Raw genomic sequence first — 25,006 nt, 5'->3', positions numbered from 1 at the left:
ATGATTTTTACAGAAATATGGCTTAACAACAATATTCCCAATAGCGCCATTGAGCTACCGGGGTACTACATCCTCAATGTGGATACAACAGCTAATGACTCCAGTAGATCCAGAGGTGGGGAGTGGGGGACTGTGCATTTATGTCAATAAAACTTGGTGTAAGGACAATGCCGTGCACCAATACCTTTTTATCTGCCCAGAGAGTTTACATCTACTGTTGTGACTACAGCATACATCCCTCGGATGCTAATGCTAGGCTTGCAATGAAAGAATTGCATGCTGCATTTAGCAAACTACAGACTCCACACCCAGCTGATGCTAAGGCGCTCTAGTTCTTATGTAAGTTAGGGGAGGGGTCATTCTAGTATGACTCCATTACATTATGGAGCCACTATTTCAGGCCCGCCCAAAAAATCTTGAACACAGAAACAGTGAAAAACAGTTTAACAGTCTAACTACATAATTCACTATTATATAGTTAAGTCTTTTCACGTTTTCAGAAATTATTTTCTAATATATAATGTGTTTAAAAAGTAATATCTGATTTTCCTTTCATCACAGTTTGTCACAGTGTCACAGATGCTTGACCTTCACGAGACAGTTCTTCAGAGGAAGTAAAGCCTGAAACAACACCGATTAATGTCACACTTGTCTCAGAGATTGAATTTACTCAACCTTAAACTTCTCTCATTCATGACTAAACTGGACTAAATGATGAAATCAGTGAGGGATCTGAGCTTCACCTTGATTCACCTTATCAACCATGAAAAAAGCAGAAACCATTAAAACATTCGAAGATTCAGCTTAACAAATTACATTTAATGTCTGACAAAACATTGTTTTTCTAAAAATGATCATTTATCTACAACCTTAATGTGTCAAACAGGTCTAGAAACTAAATCTGTTTCCATTTAGATAAGTAGCAAACACAATAATGAAACAAACAATCCATCAGTCACATAGAAAAATTCAATAAACTCTGAAGCTAAATGCTTGAGTCTCTCTGATATGTTGTGTGTCTCCAGGCTTTAAAGAGCAGCTGAGCGATATAACCCTCAAAGTCCTGTTTGTTATTCCAAACCAATCAACAGCAAACATGATGAGGGACAAACAAGACAAGAAGAATAGAAGTTCATGCTTTCATTTTGAAGGAAACACTCCGTAACTTCCTGTACAGTTATGGCTGACAATCAGCTCACTGCAGTTTGTGTTCTATCCATCCTGGTGGACTTGTCCAGGTATGAGTGCATCACTCTCCAGCCCCGCCGCCGACGTGAACGGTGTGATCGTCTCCAAGGAGATCTCCGGGTCGTCTTCCAGCTGCACGGTGGCAGGAAGCAGCATCAGTCTGTTGTGGCTCTGTGACCGATTCGAGATGAGCGACTCCTCGTCAAACTGTGCGCTCATGTCCTCCAACTGGTCGGACCCGACGTTAATGGTGCGAGGATGTTGCTGCGGCTGCGCGGGGACCAGCGTCTCCTTGTGGAGCGTCGTGTCATGGTGGTAAGAAACCATCTCGTTGCTGAAGTTCACGGCTTCCACCGCATTGCTTGAGCAGATCCTGTTGCAGCCCAGAATGGTGGCGAAGGCCCGGCGGAAGTCGGCGTTGAAGGCGTAAATGACCGGATTGAGGGAGGAGTTGGCCCAGCCGAACCACACGAAGACGGTGAAGGTGGTGTCGCTGACGCAGGGCGGGTCACAGAACGGGACGGTGCAGTTGAGGACGAAGAACGGCAGCCAGCAGAAGACGAACACCCCCATGATGATGGAGAGCGTCTTCAGGACTTTGGTTTCCTTCTTAAAAGACGACTTTAAAGAGGCTTCATCGTTGTTCCTGTGCTGCTGGTGCTGGTTCCTGTTCACGCCGTAGCCTTGGTTCTGCGCCTGTTCCGCCGCCCGCTCCAAAGACGTGATCCTGCGGATCTGGGTCTGAGCGATCCTGTAGATACGGGTGTAGGTGGCGATCATGATCACCACCGGGATGTAGAAGCTGATGAGGGAGGAGGAGATGGCGTAGGTTTTGTTCAAGTTGGCGACGCAGCTCTTGGCGGCGCTGCTGGTGTTGACACTGCTGCTGTTGGTGAAGTTCCTGCTCATCATTTCCACCAGCTCCTCCATCACCTCCTCCTCCTCCTCCTCCTCCCCGGCCCGGTGCCAGTTGAGCTGCACTGGTATGAAGGAGATCAGGATCGAGAGCGTCCACGCCACCCCGATCATGACAAACGCCACCCGGTGAGTCATCTTCCGCTCGTACTTGAACGGGCTGGCGATGGCCCAGTAGCGGTCCACGCTGATGATGCACAGATTGAGGATGGACGCTGTGGAGCACATGATGTCAAAGGCGATCCAGACACCACAAAACCGGCCAAACAACCACGTGCCGGTCACCTCGGTGATGGCCTCCCACGGCATCACCAGCACGGCCACGAACAGGTCGGACACGGCCAGAGAGATGACGAAGAAGTTGGTGACTTTGGAGCGCAGGTGGCGGAACTTCACCACGGCTGCGCACACCAGCGTGTTCCCGAGCAGCGTGGACACGATGAGCAGGAAGAGGACGCAGCCAACGAGGACGCGCAGCCCGCCGCTCCCTCCACCGCTCCCGGCATCCCCCTCCTCTCCCTCCCCCTCCTCCTCCTCTTCCTCTCCACCTGTCCCGTCCAGCTCCGACAGAACTTGAGTGAAATTACTCCACATCGTGTAGTTTTCCATTTTTTCCCCCCACAAAGAGAGTAATTAAAAGTAGAAACAGGCGATTAATATCCACACAAACCGCTTCTCCTCTTCCCAGCTGCTCCTGACGCACAAACCATCATCTGTTCTCTGAATGAAGAGTAAAAAGAGTGAAGGAAAAGTCGCTTTCTTCAATAAAAATCCTATTTCCTCTTTATATGCATGCGTCTTCTTATAATGAGATCCTTATCCCGGACAGTCGAAGCGCAAACAATATCCAGAAAAATGTTCCGCGTGTATTTATTCTCAGAAATTCCTCTAATATTTAAACATAACACATAAAAATTGTGACAGTAAAATAATAACAGTGGTGATAATAAATCCAGCCGGCAGCTCAGCGTCTCACGGGGGTGAATACAGGTCTCTGTCCCGGTGTTTCACTCACCTCTCGGAGTGTGACGCGCTGAGATGGAAGCCGCTGCGGGGCTCGTTTACCTCCTCAGCACAGGTAGTAGATTACTGTGATCCACTTCACTGTAGCGCGTTACAGTTTTCACTGACAAAAAAAATCATATGTAAAAATTATAACTGAGTTATTAGATCATGTTGATTCATTTCCGCGGAACTGAACCATGAGCGTTACGCGCACAGCTCGCCTCTTTCTCACAAGAGAAATATCACCTGTCATCATAAAATAACGGAATTGTTATGATGTCATTTAAAGCGACACTTTATTTCCATTAGATCTGACATAATTTCTATTTGTTTGGAGACATAATGACCTCAAGCTGTAGGAGAAGATAATTACAGACAGATGACATCATTATTGCTTTAATGTTTATTACAATTACTCAGTGGTCAGTTTATTACGGTCACCTAAATAAAACTAATGCAACAGCTGTGCAATAAATCCATGAAAGTTATAATGTTTAGTTTTATTTGAATCTGTTTTAAAGAGATGTTTTATTTTATAGTCATGTTCAGTTATATCACAATTCATTCACAGGATGGACAAACAACAGCACCACACTACAAAAAAAATCACTGGGTTAAAATTTATATATAATATTCAAAAGATACAGAAGTTTCAAACAATCAATCACAGGTAAGTTTAGAAAGAATACAGCAGATAATAAAGCTTAAGTTTGCAATAAAATAACAAATAACACTAATACTGGGTCAAAACAGCCGCTTGTCCTGAGTGGCATTCTGGGTAACATAATATAGTATTGTGTTGGTGCTTTATTGACCCAAACTGGCTAAAATTTACCCAGTGATTTTTAGAAACAAACAAACAAACCAACACCTCTCTAGAATAAAAACTGAACATTAGGCAAGTGTATTTGCAGAGCACATTTCATACATAAGAGCAATTCAAAGTGCTTTTCATAATGCAGTAAAACATTTAAAAAAGCAAGAAAAACATTTAAAATACCATTTAAAAGAATAGAAAACATTCAAAATGAAGATAAAAAAGAACAGAGAAATAAATACAAGATAAGCTGATGACTAAAAAAACAGTTACATTGAATAAGCTCTAACTCTAATGTTGAGTTCACACCGAACACAAAGCGAATTTTTTCACACGATGAGATTACATACAAAGTCAATGCAAAAATGCACATAGATGTAAACTTACACAAGGCAACGCAAATGACACGACGCAAACGATGCATTGAAAATATTCAACTTGAGTGAGAAATTTGCATGTCACTGTGCCGTTAAAGCCTGTCAGTGTTGAGGTTCTCCTGATATCTTGGCGTCCTACCTGGTAAATTCTGAAAATATGTGTCTGTTACTTGATTCCAGCTATTAGTTGTACTTTACTCTGGACCAAGTTGCGTCAGTTAGCATAACCGGTCAGAGCTGGCTTTCCCGCCATTCTTGTCTGGCTTAGTAGCCATTTAAATTGAACAGTTTATGTTTACGTGTGTTTCTTATTTCTGGTAGTTTTATTTTTTCCAACATTGAATCAAAGAAGATTTCTTCTGAGACAGAAACAGAAAAGGACCCTTTATATTCACAGTGAAAACAGATCTCTACAAACTGATTAAAATTCATTAAAATATACAAAAAAATATAAAAAATATAAAATCCATAATCTTTTTTACTTGTAAAATGTAGATCTGAAAAGTAGTTCGTAACTATAGCTGTGAAATGAATGTAATGGAATAAAAAAGTACAATATTGGCCTCCAACTGTAGAGGAGTAGTATAAAATACTCTATAGTACCCCAAAATTGTACTTAAACACAGCACTTAAGTAAATGTACTTTGTTACATTCTACCACTGGTTATTTTCTAGTAAAAAAAAAAAAAACCCATTAGGAAGACCATAAAACACTTGATAGAAAACATGTTTTTAATCAATCAGTTTCAAATTAGATTCAGTTCTCCATCTTTTTGAAAGCATCTGCTGCTTATATGGAACCATTAATGAACATTACAATCAATGTTCCTTTAAGCCAAATGACAGATCACTCTGTAGGTTGTAATGAGGACCTCTGCTGGCTGAAACAGTTTTAACACAGCTGAGAGTGAAGAGAAGTGAAGGAACGAAAGTATTATGAGATTGATGTAGTTAAAGTATTGCAGTAAAAGTACATAAGTATTATGAGCTTGATGTAGTTAAAGTATTGCAGTAAAAGTAGTGGTTTGGTCCCTCTGACTGATATATTATTATATATGACATCATTAGATTATTAATAGTGAAGCATCAGTGTTAGAGCAGCATGTTACTGTTGTAGCTGCTGGAGGTGGAGCTAGTTTACACTACTTTATATACAGTTAGCTAGTTTAGTCCAGTGGTTCCCAACCTAGGGGTCGGGCCTCTCCAAAGGGTCAGCAGATAAATCTGAGGATGATGATTAATGGGAGAGGAAAGAAGAAAAAACAAAGTTCTGATATACAAATCTGTTTTCAGTTTTTGGACTTTTTCTCTAATCTTTGATTTTTGCTGAAATATTGGATCATTTGAACATTTATTGAAATGAAAGCATGTGAGAAGTTTAGAGGGAAAAATCACTATTTGGTGGAGCTGTTAACAACTCATAGACATGTGAAATGTGACCCCGACTACACACTGCTTTTTGTAAGACGTCAAAAGCCAAAAAGGTTGGAAACCACTGGTTTCATCTTTAACAATGTGTTGTATTTTAAAAGCTTGTTATATTATCCATTGAGTCAAATCTTCATCTGAAAAGTAACTAAAGCTGTCAAATAAATGTAGTGGAGTAGAAAGTACAATATTTCCCTCTGAAATGTAGTGGAGTGGAAGTATAAAGTAGTCGTACTTGAGTAAATGTACTTAGTTATTTTCAACCACTGATGAGCAGATGTTTTCTGTATCTCATGATGTGTTAAAGTCTTTGTATTTCTGCAGCTAGTGGATGTTTCTTTTTGTTTATTTTTTTTTGTGGCCAACTAAAGAAGATGTAACATCAGATGAAATATTATCAAAGAAGAAGAAGAGTGAGTTTGTTTATACAGCAGCCTTCTGAAAATCAATGAGACCTGCAGTCTCAGAGGATCATAGACATTAAAATTTGTACATGGGAGATTTTTCTGCTTGTCCAGTGACAGAGAGTCTTTAAAAATTCAGACATTTATCTACTTTTCCGAACTGTCAGAAAGTCATAAACAGAATTAACATTTATTGAAGTAAAGGGCAGAGTTTGCTTTGAAGAAAGGAAGGCGTTCGTTTTCACGCACCAAAGTTAAAAAGGCTTGCGACTTGATAAAATAATGTCCTCACATTTACACATAAAATACTGACTTTGGCTTCACTTCTGTATGAGGGAACAGTAACTCTGAAAACACAGAAGTTTGACTTTAAGTTAAACCTTCCAGACTGAATGTAAAGAATGTCCAAAAACGTTACACAGATATGGATCTAGAGTGAAGTCTGCATTCATGGCCTCAGAGAAATTAACAAAAATAAGGATTTAATGGATGTTAAAGAAGAAAACTGATGAAACTTTGATGGTTATTATTCCAAATGAAGACACTCCCATTTACCTTTAACTGCATATTCACACATTTCAAGCATCCCTCTCTGATCAGTGAGATAGCCTCACTTTTTATACTGTAAAAAAAAAAAAAATTATTTCACAAAAATTTACTGTATTATTTTACAGTTTTTTTTTGTTTTTTCTACATCAAGTGTAAATGCCATAAAAACACAGTAAATTATTTTTATTAAAAATATTCACCATAAAATAAAGGCTGTAATCTGTAAATTAATATAATGGAATATTATAGTTTTTTAACAGGATTTTTCAATTACTTAATGGTCTTGAATATTACATTACATTGAATTCTATGTAAAAATACAAATAATACACATCCTATTACTGAATGTAAAATCAAGGCAACTTTCTGTTTTTTTTTACTTTAAATTTCATGTAAAAAAAAAAAAGTTAAAAAAAGTTTTTAAAAAAACACTTACCGTCAAATTACAGTAAAAAAAACCTTTAGTTATTCTACAAAGAATTCTTTTTTAAATACAGATATTTACTGTAGACATTATCTGCATTTTTACAGTCCAACTGTTGTAAAATAAAAACAAAAAATATATAAAATATTGCTAGAATGCTAAATAAATGTATAAATGTGCACAAAAAAATGAAAAACATTGCAGAAATACCTTAAAATTCCCTAATTTAAATAATGGCTTGTTTTATACAGTATTCTTTTGTAAATTCATAGAATTATCCAATTTATCCTTAAGACTGCCCCATCAAAGCACAAATTTCTGGATGTAAAACACAAAAAACTATGTAAAATTATATTCAAATTATCCTCCTTTAACACCCATTAATGGTATCTTGAGAGCTTTAGGCTTTAATTGTATGTGATTATCTCATCTATTTACAGTAAATTCCTGGTAAAAATATTGGTTTGATACTGTACAAAAAATAGGATCATGCGAAAATGGCTTACAAAAACATAATTTAACTAATAATCAACTAATTTAACTAATAATTTAACTAATAATCATTACCTTATATAAACATTATCTGAAAGTAATTACAAGCAACTATCCAATAGATCTACAGACTTTTCCAATTAATGTATGAGATTTACTGTATACAAACACTATTTGACAGTAATTACAAGCAACTATCCAATATATCCATCTGACACTCTTCTTCAGAGTGATATTTTTTATATATTGTGTGTACACTGCCATCATTCTTCAGAACCTGCCACAGCTGTGAGTACTGTAGCTCCCTCAATTTGTTTTGGGCATTGCATTGTGGGAGAATATTATCCATCAATAGCACACACAAAAATAAATCAAAAGTCAATTTTGTCACTTTTCCATTATGAACATACTAAACATTTAAACCTGCTGTATACTGAATGAATGATCCAACTGTGGTGACTGACGAATGAGCAGAATACGCTGAATGAAACTTAATGACTCTTTTGTCCACTCTACTGCTGTGTTTTTTAGATATATATTGTATAGTCTGAATATACGTTCATACTTCTATCTCCAGTGGATTGGAAATGTGTTTTACTTCTTTAGGGGAGATGTCAATCAAAGACAGTCTATACAGGCCCACACACTGCTAAGTAGAGGGGCCTTTAAACTGGGAGAAGCAAAAGAATTTAAAAATATATTATGACCTGGCCACAAAAAAAAAGCAGAAACAAGGGATTTTGCAGCCTTTAAATGTTTATTTCATAGTTGTGTTTTCAGGGTGAGTTAAGAGCAAAACAACAAACAAAAGGGAACTAAAACTAATCAACCTAAAATTACCTATTTAAACATATTATTACTTGTATAGTAGCATTCCAACAGATCCCAATTCTCTGCTCTGCTCCATCTATGCCTTGTTCCAGTAACCCATTTCTCATCAGGGTGTCCTGGTTCCCCAACACCTGACACAGACCTTGTTGACCTGGGCGACGTCCGAGCTGGTCTGACTCTCGAATTTGCGGTTTCAGTCATACTGAGGTAGGCCATCAGCATGAAGGACCTTGCCTAAGGGTCCACACTGGATATGTGTTACCCCGCCCTAGCCGGGATTTGGACCCCCAACCCCCTGCGCCGAAGTCAGCAGTGTTAACCACTGAGCTATCCAGCTGCTATACTGAGCTATCCAGCTGCTATAGATATATACCACTGTGTATATATATATACACACAGTATATATGTATATATATATATATATATATATATATATATATATATATATATATACTGTGTTTGCCCCCTTCCTGATTTCTTATTTTTTTGCATGTTTGTCACACTTACATGTTTCAAATCATCAAACAAATTTAAATATTAGTTAAAGATAACACAAGTAAACACAAAATACAGTTTTTAAATGAAGGTTTTTATTATCAAGGGAGAAAAAAATCCAAACCTACATGGCCCTGTGTGAAAAAGTGTTTGCCCCCCCTGTTAAAACATAACTTAACTGTGGTTTATCACACCTGAGTTAAATATCTCTAGCCACACCCAGGCCTGATTACTGCCACACCTGTTGTCAATCAAGAAATCACTTAAATAGGACCTGCCTGACAAAGTGAAGTAGACCAAAAGATCCTCAAAAGCTAGACATCATGCCGAGATCCAAAGAAATTCGGGAACAAATGAGAAAGAAAGTAATTGAGATCTATCAGCCTGGAAAAGGTTATAAAGCCATTTCTAAAGCTTTGGGACTCCAGCGAACCACGGTGAGAGCCATTATCTACAAATGGTGAAAACATGGAACAGTGGTGAACCTTCCCAGGAGTGGCCGGCTGACCAAAATTACCCCAAGAGCACAGTGACGACTCATCCAAGAGGTCACAAAAGACCCTACAACAACATCCAAAGAACTGCAGGCCTCACTTGTCTCAGTTAAGGTCAGTGTTCATGACTCCACCATAAGAAAGAGACTGGGCAAAAATGGCCTGCATGGCAGAGTTCCAAGACGAAAACCACTGCTGAGCAAAAAGAACATTAAGGCTCGTCTCATTTTTGCCAGAAAACATCTTGATAATCCCCAAGACTTTGGGAAAATACTCTGTGGACTGACGAGACAAAAGTTGAACTTTTTGGAAGGTGTGTGTCCCATTACATCTGGCGTAACAGTAACACCGCATTTCAGAAAAAGAACATCATACCAATAGTAAAATATGGTGGTGGTAGTGTGATGGTCTGGGGCTGTTTTGCTGCTTCAGGATCTGGAAGACTTGCTGTGATAAATGGAACCATGAATTCTGCTGTCTAGCAAAAATTCCTGAGGGAGAATGTCCGGCCATCTGTTTGTGACCTCAAGCTAAAGCAATCTTGGGTTCTGCAGCAGGACAATGATCCAAAACACACCAGCAAGTCCACCTCTGAATGGCTGAAGAAAAACAAAATGAAGATTTTAGAGTGGCCTAGTCAAAGTCCTGACCTGAATCCTATTGAGATGCTGTGGCATGACCTTAAAAAGGCGGTTCATGCTTGAAAACCCTCAAATGTGGCTGAATTACAACAATTCTGCAAAGATGAGTGGGCCAAAATTCCTCCACAGCGCTGTAAAAAAACTCATTGCAAGTTATCACAAAACGCTTGATTGCAGTTGTTGCTACTGTTGCTGGAGAGGAAACACGCATCATTACATCATTTCTCCTGTGAAATCCTTAATATCAGCTGCTCCTCCTGTGATTGGCTATTATTTTCTGTTATATATCAGTGTGAATGCAGGCAGACAGCAGTGTGAGGCAGAGAAAGCTGCTATCAGCTGTTGTACTTCTATCAGTCCACTAGATGGCATCATAAAGCTGCAGTGAAGTGAAGAGCAGCACACATGATGCATGGAGGAGGAATAACATTCACTAACACACTGAATTTGAGGGGAAGCCTCAGTTTCATTAACCTCTTCCACTCACCGAGGACACCTGCATCACACAGGCAAATTTTCAAAGGGCTTCTTTCACCTCTCACCTCAAGATATCTGAATGAAAATGAGTTGTACCCAAAAAATCAATTCTTACAGAAATCTCCAAATGTCAAACGTTTTTGACACTAATAAAAGCACACCACACTTGTAAGAAATACCCTCATTTTTAAAAAGCAAAATGATCTGATCCCGACGGGTCAGAGTGCGAGGTCCCGACCAACGCTGCTTGCAGCTTTCATACTATATTGAACTTAAATGACCATCCTCTGACTGTCCCTCAACATCAGTGAATACAATACATTTCATTTTAAAAGGTGTCACAGGAAACAGTGCTATACTGTTGTGTCTGACTTTACGCCGGTGGAAACAACGTTAAAAAGCAGATTTCAACTCGAGTATTTGACCTGGTTCACTGTCTCTCCTCTGTTTCTCTGAGTGAAGCACATACCCCGGAGGACTCAGCCCCGCCCGCGGTGAAACAGAGGAGAGGGGAGAAACTCAGCGCGTCCTTAAACGATAGCAAAATGCAGTAGACGCTCACGCTGAGCTGAAATGAAACGCGTGCACGTAAATTACGTAAACAACTTAAATAAACAGTCTCTGGTGCGTTTTGATGTCACGCAGAGTGTCTTTCCTCTCCTCTGTCTCACCGTGAGCGGGGCTGATGAGCCGCCGAGTGTGTGGGTGTGCGTGCGTGCGTCGACCAGGTCGACTTGACAACTACAGGCGTTACGTGACCGTAAGTGCTATAAAAGCTTAGTGAATAAAAAGCCAATAAGAGTAATTTAATCCATGCAAAAGATGGACTGACGAAAGGGGGTGCGGGAGGGTACTGCTCATCTGCCCAACCCTATCTTCCAACACGAGTTCTCCATACTTTAAGATGAAGTTACAGCATGCAACTACAAACATAATACAACAAGAAACAAACCAGACTTACAGTTAACAGTCCAAACTGCTGATTCTGCACTCGACGTCTGTGAGCTGTTCACTGGAATGACTCAGGGCCACTGTTATCAACTATGCAACAATGGTAAGTAATTAAAGACACTCACAACCACATCCAGCAAAAGCCGCAAAAGCAACGGTAAGGATGCTGAAGGAAGTTGAACTTCCACATATGGTTCGTGGGCTGTCTCACAGAAGAGACGACGCCCAAAACCTGATGACGTTTATTTCAGCCGCTCAGCTGGTATTGAGGCATGTAGGAAAAGAAAAGTTTTTGGGTTTTTTTTTTTTACAATAATGATTTACTTTATTACACTTATGAACACGTTTACAACGTAACAGCATGAAAATGAACATATGATCAACTTTCCAGCTGGGTTAAATAGAAGACTTACAGTATAGTGCTGATCCATTAAGTCACATGCAGAAAAACAGAAACAGCAGAAAATATTACAGGAACTATTCAAATATACAGACAGGTGACAAATTAAAGGAAAAACTGGTCCAGGTCTGAATGCTTGACCCCTACAGTGAGGGGATCTGGTGGCTCTGTTATGCTGTGGGGGGCATTTTGCTGGCATGGTTTGGGCCCACTTGTCCCCTTAGAGGGAAGGGTCACTATAAGTCAATATACAGTTGTTCTGAGTGATCACTTTTATCCTATGATGAAACATTTCTATTGCAGTTCAGAAACAAGACCATATCTTCCAAAAGTGGTATATAATATTTTATTTGGAATGAGGAATTTATTAGGGTCTGACCATATATTTTCTGTTTAGATTTCAGAACGAGTTAGTTTTGTTATATGACGATCATTACACATAGGATCTGCAACCAGGTCTCTCCCACCAACTAAGAGCATGGGCATTTCTCCACTCAAAGGGCCATATAACAATAAACTTTGTTCAAAATAAGGGTATGAATATCACCAAAGTTGCTTTTCCTCAAGTCTTCATATCTATAGAGGTTGCCTCTATCAGTGAGTATATCTAAAACAAAGACTACACCCTTATCAATCCATTCTTTTAGGTATATGGACTTGTTTTTGAACAGTACATACTGACTGATCCATATTATACATGACTGTGGAGAAAAAATATGCTTGAAAGCAATCACCCAAGATTCAAGCACTTGTTTGTGAAAATTGGCAAGTTTGAGGGGCAGTTTATCACACTTGTAATTACAGGACAGGAGAAATCTTAGGCCACCACACTTGTCAAATAATAAACTAGGAATCTAAAACCACTGAGAATTATTTTTAGACAAACATTGTTTAATCCCATTGATCCGGAAAATTTGATTGATTGTTTGAAAATCTAAGGCATGAAAGCCCCCTTCAGAGTAGCTTCTAATACATGTTTTTCTTTTAAGATAGGCCTACTCAGTTGTACTCACATGTCTTTGGATCAATATAAAGTGAGATGGCTAGTTATACTATCCTTGAGATACCTTCTGCTTTTGACAGTACAGTACATGGTCCTGTATGGTAAGGTCTCTTTGCAACCAGCAGTAAGCCGTAAGATTTTTTTTGCTTTCTCTATCTTGGGTGAGAAGTTGGCAGATAAGACACTGACTTACCTTTTAAATCAGAATAATCTAATATGTCTGGGATTAAACAAATATTATTACTTATGTATCTGTCCTTCATAAACCCAGATTGAGTTGGTGATATAATTTCGTTCAGATACATTTAGCATAAAGTGAAGTGAACAATTTATAGTCCGAATTTAATAATGATATTAGATTTTATCTAATATAAACGATCTTTGTTTGGTTTAGGGATTAGAGCAATGAGGCCATGATTCATTGATTCAGTTAGCTCTCCATTCTCAATACATTCTTTAAAAAAAGCCCAAATCTCATCTTTCTGTCCTCCCAGAAAGTTCTGTAAAATTAAAATTGCAACCCATCGGGTCCAGGGCTTTTGTTGGAGGGGGCTTTCTTGATAACAGCACCAAGTTCTTCAATAGTTAAAGGACTTTCACATAGTTCAATACTGTCTTTCTTATTTTAGGAATAAAAGAACAGACTTAATCAAAGAAGAGGCAAGATTGAGAGTCAAAAGAAGTAGTATATAATTTTTATAAAAATAAGAAATAATAGCTAAGAGTATTTTCTCGTCAGTGGTAAGAGTGTTACTGACGTATAATTATGAAATCTTTTTCATTTCCCCGCGCTTTTTTCCAAAATTAAAAAAGTACGATTCATTTTTTCCCCCAAATTCCAACCATTTTGACCTTGATCTGATAAATGCCCCTTTTGCTTCTTCAATATAAAGCATATTCGTCTACTCTTGTAAAGAATGCAGTATTATTTTATCTTCATCATTAGGAAGTGGTATATTTAAAATATAATTTAATGTTCTTAAAATGTTAGCATATCTAATCACTGGTTTTTGAATATTGTTTGCCAAACTTGGTGGGTGGAAAATTTCCTACATTCAAATTTAAATAATTCCCACTTTGATATAGAGGAAATATCATTCCTGTTTTTGAAGCTATTTATAATCTCTCTATATGTCTCTCTATATAAAGCAAGGAATCTCTGTCTGTGTGTCTGTCTGTATGTATGTATGTAGGTTTGTCCTTCGTGTATCTCAAGAACCGTTCATCCGATTTACTTTTTACCTGGCGGATGGATTGCTGGGGAAATAGGAAAGTGCAGTGTTGATGTATGAAGTTGTTTGGATGAGCTGTTCTTGAGAAATATCTTTAAAAAATACCTGATAAATTACGTTCATAACGTTGATTTGCTTCTTCTTCTGCCCATGGAGTCAACAAACAGAAATACAGGCAGCGCCAATCTGCTTTTTAAAGGGGCGGTGATGTCATGGCTACGTCATCAGGACGCTCTGCTGTGCAGGAGCGTCTCTGCCAATGAGAGACTGTATGTTGACTGTTCCCTGCTGAGGTCTGAAAATCGCAAAGCATCCTTGGAAATGGAGTTTGCAATGGACTCCCATTGTCTGTAAGCAGCATTTTGGCGCTATTCCTGATTGGAGCGGCTCCTGCTCAAGTCAGCCCTCCAATCCCGAGGCTTCAATCCATGTGCCGAACTTATAAATGTCTGCCAGTCGGCACGGCTGGGACTCAGGGAACCGCCCGCCAGGGTGTCTCTCGTTGTTGTAGTATGAAAACTGGTGTGAGACTAGTATGAAGCACTCGCTGTTTAACTGTGCTTCTCGAACGATCGCTTGTTGTTAGAAGACTGGGCCAGGAGTAGTTAAGTATCACTGATTGCTCACACACACACACACTAGTAGTTTGCTTTGTGAGCCTCATTAGGAGCAGGGGTGCTGTTCTTCTTGTGTTTGGCTTAAGTTTAGCTCTGATTTAGGAGTCCTCTTTTGCTTATATTGTTTTTTTTGATTTGCTCAGCACCCGCCAGCCCCTCTCCCTCAGTTAGTAGTTTGCCTTTTGTGAATGTCACTTCTGTGAACCACCGGCATTCCCAGCAATAAATAACTGTTTAACCAATCAACATTCTGGTTTTATGTTGCTTCCCTTTCCCCTAGTGAGACAGAGAGAGCATCATATCAAGTCTATAAACTTTTTTCTTCTTTGGCCTCTCAATCACATTATAACTTGTTATTTTTTTCCTACTTATAACTGATGTATCTTTATTGTTTGGGGGTTGGGGAGTGGTTTCGTATTTTTGTGCAAAAAAAATGAACCACATATGATTTACTTTTTTTATTTAATGTAAGTTATATTTTAGGGGGTTTTGTGGTCGGCATGCTATGGCTTAACAATAAATATTAAATCTTATATCACAGTACATTTATAAGAAATTGTACATTTCCTGGAAATTCTATAAAAATATGTTTCTAGACAAAAATGAGAATGTTTCCTTTTTACTAATTATGTGAATTCAACCTGACAAATCAACAAAATTTCTGCTGATTGTTTCTTGCATATATCATCATATAGCACAACTCTACTGTTGTGTAATACTATGGAGGCCTTTTGCTTTTTTTTCAAATTACCAACGTATGTTTATTCTTGTTAAGTTCTCATACTTTTTTAGATAATAATTTGGGGCAATAAATACTTTGACTTTCTGCAGGGTGACACTTTATAAGGAAAAACATGCATTTTCAGGAAATAACTTCTGATTGCTAAGAGCTTAAGGTTACTACTTGATTAGTTGTATAGTGTACACAAAAAGATGACAAATTATAGTTGTTGTAATTTATTTAATCATATGTGATTAAAGAACAGTTTAAAAAACAAGTATTGAGTGATTACAACTCCATTCAGAGCACACATCTGTCATTTTACTCTCCCCAGCTCAAAATACCTGTTTGGTTAGTCCACAGATACCTTTGCAACTGAAATCTTGTATTTTAAGGTTTTCTCTCTGACTTTTTAGGCATTACTGTGACTGAATTTCATCAACTCTGCACACTTTATGTGCATTGCAATGACAAAACTGAAAAGGTTTTGGCTAACCTGAAGGATAAAAACTCATTTAGAGCAACAAACAGTCCTGATTGTCTGCTCGTATGAAAAAAAACAACTAAAAAGCCACAAGCACAACAGACTAATATGAGCTACATGACATATTTCCATCCAGCCTGAATGATACCTTCATATAACTGATTAGATGTATAGGTTAAAAGGTTATGGAGTGAGTTGTCCTATGACCAGCTTCTGTAATATTACACTGTATAAAATATTGCTCAGTAGACCCAAGTGGACGAGATAAGACTTGTATCTCTACCAGTTTTGTTTGAGTGTCTCTTGTAGTTTACGTTCAGATTTGCATTTATTCATGTGTGCGACACTTTTATCCAAAGTGACGTACAAATGAGGAACATGCAAAAGTTCACCCCTACACGCTTTTCACAGTCTGTACAGTGAAAAACAGGAAACTGCTGCAGTGACTGAGTGACAGCTTAACAAGATCTGCAAAACTTTGAGGGAGTTAACCAACAGCTTTTACAGATATGGACATGATGAAACCAAATATCAACTTCATATTAATAACAGGAAAGGTGAGTCATATCTTAGAAGTATAAGTTGTTATCTGTTCAGAGTGAGATTTACATCAACAGGTAGCTAATGTGCATCATTAAGAGAAAAATAAGTTAACAGCAATGTCCCGACATGTCAGTGACATGAGTCCATATATCTAGAAAATACTGTCTGAGGTTTTTATTAAAAGTTGTTCTTTCTGTTATGTCTTCAACAGTCTCTTTGGTAACAGCTAAGGCTATTAAAAAGAGTTGGTTGTGATGTGATAATATGTTTATTGATGAAAGGCTTCCTACTAGCAACAGTATAGAGATGCTATGTCACCCATAAGTTATGATGAACAGCATCTGTGTTTATCAGTCCTTTATGAAACTTATAACATTTATTCTAAATAGTAATATATGGATAGTGTTAGTAAGACATGGTGAATGTATCAGTACACATTCTATTCTACTCTTTTTAAACTTACATGTCAGGGTTTATTAATGATTGTTAATAACCTGTGTATCTTGAATGTCATTTTGTATCAGAAACAAAACATTTATAACAGTTTTTAGCAGTTTCAGCTTGTTGTGTGTGACACTATTGCTACTGAGTAAAGTTAACATAATGTTGTATTGGTGCGATATTGAACCAAACTGGGTACAATTTTGCCACAGTGATGTTTAGTGTGTAAAATCTGTCTTATAAAAGTTCTTAAGCAACATAACTTAAGACAGGAGAAGGTGATATGATGAACATGAACCTATAGAGTAGCTGATGGTGTTTATTGTTATTGTTTTTTTAAATTATGTTGATGTTTTTGTATATGCATATTAGCCATAGCTTACATTTTTAACAACTGATATCATAAGAAATATAAATTATAATAAATGACATTACAAAAAGTCATTTGTCAAATGAAAGATCTTAAAACTAAAGCATTTCATACTGTTTACATCCTAAACAGGATATAAAAACAACATGAAATATCAAGTGTCACTTCTTCCTACCATCACCCAGCAGTTTTTCACTTCTGTAATTCGTTGTGAAAGACTTCATGGTCCTTTTTTGTCTTTCTTATCACACAAGAAATTATTATTGACTTAATTATTTATTATTGACCTCATTGGAAAGAATTATTCTCTGTATTACCCAAATATGTTCTCTTTTTTTCAAGGATTTTGAACATTATATTAGAAATACTGAATAATGTAGTAACCAGACACAAAATTGTCTATAAGTATTTGAAGTAAGCAAAAAAAGGGGAAGAGGTTAGATGTGCAATAAGTTTCCTGAAACTGCTGTACAGGGGCTTTTAAGAAGCAGATAACAATCTGCAGTCGCTGGTATATTTAACACATCATAGTGGTGGAACAGCAGCACGTAACCAGGAAGCTTTGTGGTATTTTACTATTTAGCATGAATACAATTTTAAGCAGGAACTTCTTGAACATGTTTATATTTTCCTGTGAGGCCTTCTGTGTTTCCCTACTTTAATTATCATTATTATTTGTAGTAGTAGTAGTAATGATAGCAGTAGTAGTACTCCTGCTGCTTTTCATTATGTGTTCACAGTACTTTTATTTGTGAGTTGAGTTTTCATGATCAGGTTTTGCGTTCCTCTCCATGCCTCCATGTTTTCTCCAGTTCCATTTTGTGCATTGTCGGCATGTTTGTGTTAATCTTTGGGGAACATTGTAACAGTGGAAATAATGGTTTTAGTAGGAACAGAGATTAGTAGATGCTAAAAAACCATGTGAAATGTGAGAAATAAAGCATGAGATATATACTGCTATACAGCTGGGGAACAGGAGATGTGTATCTGTGTATGTGTGTGTGTCTGTCAAAGGCTACTTTTGGGGACAAATTTCAGATTAATTTTATTTTGAAGTCTGATTAACCAGACTGAACGGCACAAAATACTAACGACTCATTCATTACTTATCAGCTACTCTGCAGCTCTCCTCGGCTTTACGGAGCTTTATAGAGAGTTTCAGCTCATTGTTTATCTGTCACCCTCTTGGTTCACTCTCTGCACTCTTATAGCTTCATTTTCAGCCACAGCAGGCAGCTGTTATCTGAGAAAAAGCCCTAAAAACCCACTGTACACTACCTGCTCAGCACCAATAGACAGTTAGCTGTAGACTAGCTGGTGAACATAGTGGAGCATTTAGCAGCTAAAGAGCCAGATATTTCCCTCAGGAGTTGGTAGAGAACAAAAACAGAGCTAAAAGAGAGTGAATATTGGACTTCCATTCACCAGGTGAATGAGACTAACCTTTGCCCTAATATTCATGCCTTTTTTAATGCTCCTGCATGCTTTATAGCAAGAATGCCAATCACAACAATCTTGAAATAGTACAACTTCTCTCTTCTTTAGAAGTCTAAGTAGAGGAACCTCCTGTGTCTCATACTCACCACTCAATCAGGTTGAGATCCTGCAGCTTTCAAAAGTAAATTTTGTGCATTTTCTTTGTACTTTTTTTGTTTTACTGTCATACAGTGTAGAAGCAATAATGGTTTCACTATATATATAATGTAGCACATAAAAACTGTGAATTTAGTGATGCAAAACAAGAAAACAGAGATGCAAACAGTCATGAAAACCAACATGCAAGCAATGACAGTTTACTGCTGTCCAACCAGTAAGTTTCTCCCTCTCTTCCCTTCTATACAAATTTGACATGTGAGAAAAACAAGTATTTGTGTGTCATAAAATATACAGTATTTTGAAAAACAAAACTGTGGGAAAGTAAGACGAGTAGAAATAGAGAAGAAGTGATGAAGGCTGAGTTTTATAATATTTTCATTTGAAATGTTGAAATTTTTCTGAGTTACTTTCACAACAAAGTTCAAACTCTCAAAAGAAGATAAAACCACAACCCTGTATGTGACATTTTTGAGGATGTTACATATTCTGTGTAGTTTTGACAAAATGGGGAGTGATGTGATCTGAGATCAGTTAATCACAAATGTGTTTCAGTGCTTTCACTCACCATATTTACTGTAGACTGTTTGGATGCAGATGACCAAACATCAACCTCTGTGTAGGGAACTCATCCAGGTGTGGTCTTGCAGCTTGCAGGTAAGTTTTGTGACATTTTTCACTTGTATATGTAGAGATTGTAAAAATGACATTAGAACTGCAAACAGTCATGATAATGAGTATGCAAACTGTGACAAGCAGACAGTTTTGGACTGTAGGTGTACAGAATACTGTGGTAAAACCAACTGTGTTTTATTTCATTTGCATTTTTTTCCCGTAAATACCATTTTGATGTGTAAAAGTTGTGTAACGAAGACAAAAGAAAATAGCTAAAAAGATAATAACATTCAGAACTTTTCACTACTTTGAATGAAATGAAATGAGCTAAATAAAGAAGAATGAAGAAACAAATATTCATTATTATATTTCTGTATTTCTTGTATTTACTGTATGTTCTGAGCCAACATTGATCCACATAGAGGTATTTATAGTGATATTTGCAGTTTTGATGACAGCTGAGATATGAAAGAGTTTCCTCTGCTGTGACAATATGAAAAGAAATAAAATAAGATAAAAAATAAAAGTCTAACAGAGGGATAGAGTTACACAAACCAAGATAGATTAAAGTCAATTAATGATTCCATCCCAGAAGGAATAAGTGTAGAGACAGTAGAGTCAGACAGGAAATGAGGTGAGAGAGAGAGAGATGGGGATGACATGCAACTAAGATCTGCTGGAATCAAACTGGACATAAATGTTGTAGTTTTGTGGTATGAGTCTTAACCAGTACGCTACAGGGATGACCAGTATGTTAGTTTCGTTAAACATGGTGAATGTACCAGCCTGCAGTTGTTTCCTCTAATTCATTTTCATGCTAACTCCAAAACATAGTCAGAGTGCACAATCTATAAACAAAATATAAAATATGCAGATGATTCATAAAATGGTTTGGTCAGACATACAAACCTCCTTGTCCAAAATCAGAGAGCACAGAGTTATTCAACTGGAGGGATGTCAAGTGCAGAAGACAAACCATCCTAGACCAATGTCTCTGTACCTTAAATTACTGAAATAACTGTATGACATTCTGTAGTAATGACCTCACATCATCATGTAAAAATATTTATATACATCACAAGGACTTGTATTATCTGACAAGTTATTTTTTGATGAAATATAGAACTTCAATGATTAGTCGATTATTCTCATTGCTACTTTATTGCTTTATTATTTTTTCAAATTATTGTTTCAATCATTCTTCAAGCAAAAAGACCAAATATTCTCTGGTTTCAGCTTCTTAAACATTATGATTTGCTCCTTTTCTTTGTCATATGCAACAGTACATTAAAAATCTTTAGGATTTGGATTGTTGTTCAGAAAAAAATAGTAAGCTGAAGACATCCCCGCAGGCTCAAAGAAATTGTGAGTGCCATTTTTTTACAGTGTATAAAACACTACACTTTATAAACTAAAAGGTCAATCATTTAATCGAGAATATAATCAGCAGCTTAATCAATGATGAAAATAATTGTTAATTGCAGCCTTGAAGAAATATTATTAGGAGAAAATTTAACAAAGACACCTTTTTTGTGGCTATAATATGCACTGTATTTATGTGAACTTGCACACAAGACTTTAGTGATGTCACTTAACAATGTTATGTAGATATTAAAAAACTTCCATAACCTGATCTCTCATACAACAGGTTTCACTCTGAAGAAGAAGATTTCTACATCATCAACACCTCACAGATGGAAAGCAATAATAACAGCAATGTCACATTCGACTATGATTATAGTGATGAAACCTACCCCAGTTTTGCTGAACCATATTTTATGTATGTGATGACATGGGTAATCATTAGTATCGGCCTTCCTTTGACTCTAGTGGCCATCTACTCTCTTTATTCCCAGGTGAGTACTTTATGACTAAGATTTATTCATTTTAGGTCATGTGTCTGTCATACAGTCTGTCTGTAAAGAATCTTCATCCTGCGTGGGGGCTGGAAGGAAGTCTTGTCATGACCTATAAATTTAAGATAATTGGACCTGAAACACATGCAGTTAACATGTGTAGCTTCATTCCAGCTTCTCTTAAGGTGAAGTTAACAGCATCATTAACTTGTAGAGAAGAAATTGTCATAAAAGATTTGTCAGGACAATTTGTACAGCATTATTTGAGCTCATTATTTTGGGATTTGATTTAAACAATCAAGAAATATATGTATATATATGACTGCAATTGCTGAGCAGAGCAAAATGACATATTTATCATTATTTAGAATTCCATCCTCTTGTATTTTTGCACATTTTGTACAAAGGTCCTAAATGAAAATTGAAAAAAAAATGTTTCCAGCTGCTTTTTTTATTTCTACCATTGTTTTCTTGTAGGTGCAAAATAACAATGTTGCTCCAATCTACATCATCAACCTCTTCATCTCTGACATCATTCAGTTCTGCTGCATGATCGTCTTAGTGGCAAAACCTGACGGGAAGATCTATGAAATCTTCTTTTATATTAACTTCTTTGGTGTGGTGGCCAGTGTTGGCTTCATGGTCTGTATCGCCCTGGAAAGGTAGCTATCTGTTTATCCTGTATGTTTTTAGCTACTTCCATGTGTATGACCATTATATTACCATATAAATCTGAATCCCCTTAAAGTCAGGAATATTCTGTATCTGATGATAGACTGTGTATCTTGTGTTACAGGTATTTGGGCATTGCATGGCCACTGTGGTACCGCTTCAGAAGCACCATCAAGATCTCTCTTGCAGTCTGTGTCGTGGTCTGGACCCTTCCTCTTGTTTATGTCCTTCCTTACTATTACCGGGTTGATGATAGGGTCACAAACACCATTTCCTATGTCTTCCTTCTCGTTCCTTTCCCACTGCTCATATTCTTCCTGGGTGGGACCCTCAAATCGCTGTCTGCTGCCATCTCTGTCCCCTCTGATGAAAAACAACGAATTGTGGGAATGTTGGTCCTGGTGCTGCTCATCTACACGCTGCTGTTTCTACCCAACATCATCTGGTACCTGGTAGGAGAAGACAGACATAATGATACCTTCAGCGAACTGACTTTCATTCTTCTCAGATTCAGTCCTCTTGCAGACTTGATTCTGTATATTTTCATGAGGAAAGGGGCCATAGACAAGCTTTTGGCCTCTCTGTGTTGTTGCAGAATGGACAGTGATGATAAAAGCAGATCATCAGCATGAAAGACAACAACATGTACACAGTCAGCTCCATGCAGGCAGAGAAAGAGGGAGAAAGAAAAGGGAGAAAACAGATGTTAACTGTAATGTGTCTGGATGTTAACTAAAATACACTTAAACTAGCAAACAAAAAATAAATGAAGTGTTTGCTGTATGACAACAAAACTACTAACACTGTTTGTTGTCAGCCAGTGGTGTGACCATCACAAGTAGATGAAAAAGAAGCATTGTTTTGATTATGTTGTGAGAGAAGTGGTTGGCGGGAAATGTTTGTCCATGCAGGTTAACTTTTTCTGGTTCATTGTTAGGGCTTCAACAAATGTGCATTAAGTTGATATCTATCATTATTATCCTCTGAAGGGGACATTACATGCTTTTTGTGATTTTCTGTCATTTATATTCATAATTTAAGTCTGCCAAGGGGCAGCTTCCTGGAGCTGGCCAATCAGAACAGAGTGGGCTCATCAGGAGGGGGGCCTTAAAGAGACAGGAGCTAAAACGACCTGTTTCAGACAGAGGCTGAACTGAGGGGCTGCATAAAGGGGCAGTATTAGATAAATAAGGAGTTTTTTGAACTGTAAGTCATGCAGAAATATTCCAGTAGAGCCCCAGAATAAAACTATAGACCTGGAAATGTGCATGTTATGTCCCCTTTAATCAAAGAAGCAAAACAGATATTATTAGTTGATCAACTGAGCTGTTCAACACCATGATCACCCTGTTATTATAGCTGCCACTCTGTCTTATTTCTACACAGAGATCATCATATCAAGTCTATAGACTTTTTTTTTGGGCCTCTCATTTACATTATATGTTACTTTTTTCCTACCTATAACAGTGTATGTCTATTATTGTCTGTGTGGGGTATTTTTATGCACACAAGTTAAACAACATATGATTTACTTCTTTTTATTTAATATAAGTTATATTTTAGGGGGTTTTATGGTCGGCATGCTATGGCTTTACAATATAGATACAATCTTATATCACAGTACTTCTATAAGAAATTGTAAATTTCCTGGAAATTCAATAAAAATATGTTTTTAGACAAAAACATTTGCTTTTGACTAACTCTGTGAATTAAATCTAACAAATCAACAAAATTTCTGCTGGTTGTTTCTTGTATATATCATCATATAGCCCAACTCTACTGTTGTGTAATACTATGGAGGCATTTTGCTTCTTTTTTTTTCCAAATTACTGAATTGTGTTCTCATACTTTTTTAGATAATAATTTGATAACTTTCTGCAGGGTGACACTTTATAAAGAAAAACATGCATTTTCAGAAGATAACGTATGATTGCTAAGAGCTTAAGGTTACTACTTGATTAGTTGTATAGTGCACAAAAAAGATGATTAATTATAGTTGTTGTAATGTATTTAATCATATGTGATTAAAGAACAAGTATTGAGTCATTTCAACTCCATTCAGAGCACACATCTGTCATTTTACTCTCCCCAGCCCAAAACACCTGTTTGGTTAGTCCACAGATACCTTTGGAACTGAAATCTTGTATTTTAAAGTTTTCTCTCTGACTTTTTAGGCATTACTTTGACTGAATTTCATCAACTCTGCACACTTTATGTGCATTGCAATGACAAAACTGAAAAGGTTTTGGCTAACCTGAAGGATAAAAACTCATTTAGAGCAACAAACAGTCCTGATTGTCTGCTCATATGAAAAAAAAACAACTTAAAAGCCACAAGCACAACAGACTAATGTGAGCTACATGACATATTTCCATCCAGCCTGAATGATACCTTCATATAACTGATTAGATGTATAGGTTAAAAGATTATGGAGTGAGTTATGCTATGACCAACTTTTGTGATATTACACTGTATAAAATATTGCTCAGTAGGTCCAAGTGGACGAGATAAGACTTGTATCTGTACCAGTTTTGTTTGAGTATCTCTTGTAGTTTATGTTCAGATTTGCATTTATTCATGTGGGAGACACTTTTATCCAAAGTGACGTTCAAATAAGGTACATGGAAAAGTTCAACCCTAAAAAGGCAGCTGTCTCATGCCATTGTTAAAGTGTATGCAGCAGCTGTTTCCTCCTGTCATGAGAGTTTTGGCTATAGACCTGTCTCTGCCCCCCAGTGGAATGTGCCGGTGGTGCACGAAGCCCTAGTGAGTGATCCCTATGAGCCTCTGGAGTGCTCCTCTCTGAAGGCGTTGTCATTCAAAACAGCTTTGCTGCTTGCGCTGACCTCAGCTATGAGAGTGAGCGAACTGTGCGCCCTGTCGGTTCACCCTAGCTGTTTCGTGGTGACCACAGCGGGACTACTCTCAGACCGCCTGACTGATTTTTATAACTATCAGATTTATAGTTTCT

General features: G+C 37.4%; 2 protein-coding genes across 5 annotated transcripts in view; one reads left to right on the top strand and one right to left on the bottom strand.

The window, feature by feature from the left end:
- Window positions 1-833: 833 nt before the first annotated feature.
- On the bottom strand, window positions 834-3,401 carry LOC121911360 (D(1)-like dopamine receptor). Its single transcript, XM_042432749.1, has one exon. It carries the CDS (start codon window positions 2,710-2,712, stop codon window positions 1,213-1,215), a length of 1,500 nt encoding a protein of 499 aa, XP_042288683.1. The 5' UTR covers window positions 2,713-3,401; the 3' UTR covers window positions 834-1,212.
- A 12,907-nt stretch (window positions 3,402-16,308) lies between these two features.
- LOC121911369 (G-protein coupled receptor 4-like) overlaps window positions 16,309-25,006 on the top strand; it is a 36,024-nt gene continuing 27,326 nt past the window's right edge. The window contains exons 1-5 of one of the 4 annotated variants that reach the window (XM_042432757.1): window positions 16,309-16,502; window positions 19,490-19,549; window positions 21,156-21,363; window positions 21,841-22,025; window positions 22,160-23,098. In XM_042432757.1, coding sequence (XP_042288691.1) covers window positions 21,202-21,363; window positions 21,841-22,025; window positions 22,160-22,667 — 855 coding nt within the window. In that variant the 5' untranslated portion in view covers window positions 16,309-16,502; window positions 19,490-19,549; window positions 21,156-21,201 and the 3' untranslated portion in view covers window positions 22,668-23,098. Of the gene's footprint in view, window positions 16,503-18,672; window positions 19,550-20,790; window positions 20,873-21,155; window positions 21,364-21,840; window positions 22,026-22,159; window positions 23,099-25,006 lie in introns of those variants that run through there. The other 3 variants (XM_042432759.1, XM_042432758.1, XM_042432761.1) reach the window with 3 other exon arrangements.

This window comes from Thunnus maccoyii, chromosome 14, assembly GCF_910596095.1.
Source record: "Thunnus maccoyii chromosome 14, fThuMac1.1, whole genome shotgun sequence".
Classification (NCBI taxonomy): domain Eukaryota; kingdom Metazoa; phylum Chordata; class Actinopteri; order Scombriformes; family Scombridae; genus Thunnus; species Thunnus maccoyii.
The sequence above is the reverse complement of the archived record's forward strand: the minus strand, read 5'-3'. Positions and strand labels throughout refer to the sequence as shown.

What these genes read in the sequence shown, in the direction of transcription:
- LOC121911360 (XM_042432749.1), bottom strand. Translation starts at nt 2,712, where the DNA reads ATGGAAAACTACACGATGTGGAGTAATTTCACTCAAGTTCTGTCGGAG.